A 5,000-nucleotide genomic window follows, 5' to 3' on the forward strand; every position below is an offset into this window, starting at 1 on the left:
CCCCAGGAAGTTCGACGTCAGCGTTGGTCTCAAGGAGAGGGAGAGCAACCTACGAGGGGAGCCTTCGTTACAGCACCGAGGGGTTCCCTGCCAGTTCGATGGCTAGGCCAGTGAATCACTTGCCGGCGTCTTGCTTTGTCTGGCGTCTTCTGGGAGAGGACATCTGTCGGATGCGTTTTCTGTGACTCGCGCAAGGGTTTCCGTTGCGGGGTTGGCTGCTGGCGGGGGAGAAACGCGCTCTGCAACGGAGGCGAGGTCTTGTGCGGCGTTAATGGTGCTGCAGGTTATGGTGTTGGTGGCGTCTGTTGAAGGCAGGTCTCCTCCTGAGCCTGAAGGCTCTCTGGGTCGGCCGGTGGGAGGTTTGGCGCGGAACTTATACTTTCTGTACTTGGCGTCGCGCTCAAGGAGGTGGTGGGGGCTGGGTCTCCGCCAACCTGGGCTGGGGCGAGGCCCACTGCGTCAGGAGTCCGACTTCGCCGCCACCACTTTGGGCAGCATGCTCTCACTCTCGGCAGAGGAGCATTCGGTAGAGCCCGAGGCAGTGGTGGAGCTCGAATTGGAAGTGGCTGTAGAAGCAGACGAGTTGGAGGTAATGGAGTCTCGCCATGGCTCCCAAGCGAAACCGACCGCACGAAAAAACTTGTTCAGTATCGCCTGGAGCGGAGACTGAGGAGCTGCCCGCTGGTCCTTGCAGGGGAGGATGTAGGGGTCGAGGGCGCGGTCGAAGTAGCCGTCGGGCACGGTGGGCGACGGGGGAATCATCTCGAGCTGGAGGTGCAGCAGAGGGCGTCCGCGCCGGCTGGAGCCTCCGGGGGACTTGCCGGCGCTGAGGGGCAGTCCCAGGAGGCGCCGAACCTCTCGCTGGATCCTCCTGGAGCGGTACAGGTACACGTAGGGCGAGATGGCGGAGTTGCTCAGCACGAGGATCATGGCCACGTTATGCACCACGCTCGGGACCCACAGGGGCTGGAAAGGAGAAAGCAGCACGTCAACTCACGACATCCCGAACGCACAGTCACCACATGCAGACACAAACACAAAAAGGCAGTCAAGTTGTGACAACCCTGACCTAGCAACATCCTGCAACTCCTAACGAGCTTCCTGCTTCCTTCCTCAATCACGGCCAATCCCAGGACATCCTCATTAACTTCCGCGACTTGGTTGGTCAAAGGTCAGTAACAGTAACCTTTTTTCAAGGCTGGTAACTCTCTGATCGACCTTTTTAATTCGAGATAGCCATGCTCTAGAGAAGCTATACCACAACCATTAACGAAAATCAATGATTCATCGAGATTAACATGAAGTAAATAATTAGAAGAAGAATTCAACAAATAAAGTCTAGCAACGAGTTATGATAATCTTTCTATTTTCCTCTTCCCTGTTTTCTTTATATACAACAACAATATCAACAAAAATCCCTTGATCTTATGACAAAAGACAATATATTCAAATACGACCATCAAGTGTGTCAGGCACGGTGACACTGCCATTAAAGTCAATGAATATGTGTTCAAGACGCTTTCTCTCACTCCTCTCTCTCTCTCTCTCTCTCTCTCTCTCTCTCTCTCTCTCTCTCTCTCTCTCTCTCTCTCTCTCTCTCTCTCTCTCTCTCTCTCTCTCTCTCTCACTCTCTCTCTCTCTATCTCTCATTGTCTTCCGAGAATTCTGACAGTTTATTCATTTAATATATATCTTATCTATCTTGTCTCTTTTGCACTTTCATTCTTTCCCCCGTTTCCCAGTTCGTTCTCGGGTCTATTCATATATTCAATCCGATATGCAGGTATTCATTTATCTATGCCGTGAGATATCTTTGTTGCCTTTTAACAGTCTAACGGAAAAGTGATATTAGCACTTATGATATTCATCGGTTTTCATCATGTTTTTCTCCTTCCCTTTTTCATCGAAAGATTACCAATAATTGAGAAAATGGAAGTTAGATATTTTATTTTATGATACGAGTCTTTATCTACTTTTGCTTCATCTAAAAATAAAATCAGTCTAAAAAATACGAAACTAGATCCAGACTACACAAAGAAAACTCTATATCTACAACTCTCTATTTCTATGTATATATAACCACTTATACTAATATTTAGAAAAAAAGGCATTAAACCTTTCAAACCCGATTCTTCCCCACAAAAACAAGCAAGTAAACAAACACATAAATACAAAAACAAGCAAAGACCAAAGACTCTTCTCACCTGCACAAGCGGCGTGTGTAAGATGGCGGACGCGTAGTAGGGCATCCAGCACACGAAAAAAAGCACGATCACCACCACCGAGATCTTGGCGGCGCGGGACTCTTCCTTGTGCAAGAAGAGCGACGCGTTGCTGATGCGGTGACGGAGGGTCGTGACGATCTGGGAGGAGGTAGAGCGCGTCGAAGGAGTCCTGAGGAGGAAGGCGGGGAAGGAAGAGAGGCCTGGGTTATTGGGTGTGTCTTTTTTTTCGTGGTGGGGTTATTAACTTGTTTATAATTTATGTTCTCTTAAGGTACTTTTTCATTTCATGTTTGTTTCCAAACATGGTGATACATTATTTTTTTTAGGTGAAAAAGAGGGAGAAAAAAATCAACCCATAGCCTAAAACAAACGAAACCCGCGAACGGCTCTCTGTCCGACTCACCTCGAGGGAGCTCTCGGAGGGCCGACGGCATCGAGGGTGGCGCCGCAGAGGGAGTTCCTGCGCGCCCTCTCGCTGTTCTTGTGCGCCGCGTGGTAGATCCTGACGTAGATCCAGATCAGGAGGTGCATCGGTCCTACGAAGGATACCACCATGTTGATCAGGACGAAGTAGGAACGGAAGGTCCAGGTGTCTCCGTTGGGAGGCATCGATCCGCAAACGTTCCTGTTGGAAGAAGATTGAGGGTTAATTATCGGCTGGTTAGACATATGCTTTGATAACATATGATTCAATAAAATAATAATTACTTTTGATATTGCAGGTATCATCATAATGATATGATAAAAATAATAATAGTAATAATTATAATGATGATGGCGATAATAATATTTATTATCATTATCATTATAAACATTATTACTGCAGCAGCATCATCGTTATAATGAATATATTCTTTATTCCTGTTCCTGTTCCAATGGTTCACTGTTATCCCCCCTCTGCGCGCAAGCCCCTCCTCACCCCCTGACCCTCGAAGCCTCCGCCCCGCCCTACAGAACCCCGTCGGACTCACCACGCCCTCCCGGAGAGCTCGCCGAAACCCGCGGCGACGGCGATGAGCGCGGCGAGGACCCACCCGCCGGCGATCATGGCGACGCTCTTGGGCCGCGTGACCAGCATGTGGTAGTGGAGCGGGTCCGTGATGGCGCAGAACCTGTCGACGGCGATGAGGAGCGTGGCGAACACGGACGCCGACGCCACCAGCTCCGACACGGCGTCCATGGCGCGGCACAGAGCCACCGACTCCCAGCCGACGTGGAAGGTGTCGGCCACCACCAAGGGCAGGAGGAGCCACGACGCCAGCAGGTTGCACACGGTCAGGCTCATGATGAATCTGAGAAAAGAAAAAAATAGCTGTTTAATAACAGGTGATAAAAGGAAACAACAGGAAATAACCGAAATGATGGACGAGAAGAAAGGGAATTAAATCAATCCAACAGCAAACATGAGCATAATGAACCTCCTTGACACGGCGAGTCTCGGTCGGAACTTCGCTCATGAATTTTATCCCCATTTCTTTTCGTTTATTATCATCTAATATTTTCGCCAAATGAATTTATTTGCATCTCAAACTGTCATAAAAACGAGATAAAGAATGTTTCATCAGCTTCTCAGTCATAAAGCTTAATCCCTGGGTGGCCGTGACGAGCGGCGATGGAGGACAGACGGAAACATTACATCAGGCAGACATACGAGACGCCGCTGATCCCACAATGAATGAATGATGTTGGTCGTCGTCCTGGCTCGCTCGACCCGCACAGGGAGTGTTGGACCGCTGAAGGTCGCCCCAGGTACGCCCCTCTCCCTCTCTCCCTTGGGCCCTCCCCCCCTCGCCTCATACCCCACACCTGTCTGCCTCCTTTTTGGGCATGCCTCAGGGCATAGGGTTTGGTAATCGCTATTTCATTCATTTCCCATTTTCGGTGATTAAATTCAATATACGGAAGAGATAATACGCTTACATGAAGAAGAAAATATTGACTATACGCATTTTCTCGAAAGTATTACAAGAAAGAAAGAGAGTGAGGGAGAGAAAAAGGTGATGAATATTGGTTTGTGAATGTTCCTTTTGTCGGCGGATTAAGAATGCATTAGTTTAAACGCAAGTGATAGCTTCAGCCGACAGACCAATGCTGGGACTGTCAGCTTTCTTACCTGGCCAAGTCCTTACACGTCCGCTGGGGGTACTTACGGTGTGTTCATTTTATTACCTTGCCTTTACAGTGTTGTCTTCGTGCAACATCGTGTTTACACTGTAATCATTACAATAATCGTAAAGCCTTGCTTAACCCAGTAAAGAGAAAAGAAGCCAATCGTTATATGTAAAATCTAAGACTGCGTTTTCGTTCATAGCAGAACCGCGCTTGGGGGATTCGAACGCCGTTTCGAAAATGCTGTTTGGAAAAAGGGAGGATTCTTTATTAAGATTCGGGAAGCGAAGGAAAAGGCGCACAAGGACCTCGTCTCTGGAGGGTGCGAAGGTAAGGTGTGTTGGCGGCAATTAGAGAAGTATTTGAATGCAAGGATGCGTGTCAGGATGAATAGGAGTGTCACATCAACGCTTGTTTGGCGGACCTTTGATGGATGCGTCGAAGGCGCGGGAGAGCGGGGATGGAGAGAGATCGGTCGAGCATAAAATTATTTCTTTTCGTACCGTACCTTCGCAGCGTCTTAATATCCTAGCCTTTTCTTTTTATTCTCTCTCTCTCTCTCTCTCTCTCTCTCTCTCTCTCTCTCTCTCTCTCTCTCTCTCTCTCTCTCTCTCTCTCTCTCTCTCTCTCTCTCTCTCTCCCCCTCCCTCCCTCCCTCCCTCCCTC

The 5,000-nt window shown here is 48.7% G+C and overlaps 1 protein-coding gene across 2 annotated transcripts in view; it reads right to left on the reverse strand.

The window, feature by feature from the left end:
- LOC125029544 (beta-3 adrenergic receptor-like) overlaps positions 1 to 5,000 on the reverse strand; it is an 80,280-nt gene that overhangs the window by 347 nt on the left and 74,933 nt on the right. For both annotated transcript variants that reach the window (XM_047619498.1, XM_047619497.1), the window contains exons 3-6: positions 3,197 to 3,517; positions 2,629 to 2,850; positions 2,205 to 2,394; positions 1 to 966 (exon numbers count right to left, since the gene is read on the reverse strand). The exon at positions 1 to 966 is cut by the window's left edge and continues 347 nt beyond it. In XM_047619498.1, coding sequence (XP_047475454.1) covers positions 460 to 966; positions 2,205 to 2,394; positions 2,629 to 2,850; positions 3,197 to 3,517 — 1,240 coding nt within the window. In that variant the 3' untranslated portion in view covers positions 1 to 459. The remainder of the gene's footprint in view (positions 967 to 2,204; positions 2,395 to 2,628; positions 2,851 to 3,196; positions 3,518 to 5,000) is intronic.

Source organism: Penaeus chinensis, chromosome 10 (genome assembly GCF_019202785.1).
Source record: "Penaeus chinensis breed Huanghai No. 1 chromosome 10, ASM1920278v2, whole genome shotgun sequence".
Lineage (NCBI taxonomy): Eukaryota > Metazoa > Arthropoda > Malacostraca > Decapoda > Penaeidae > Penaeus > Penaeus chinensis.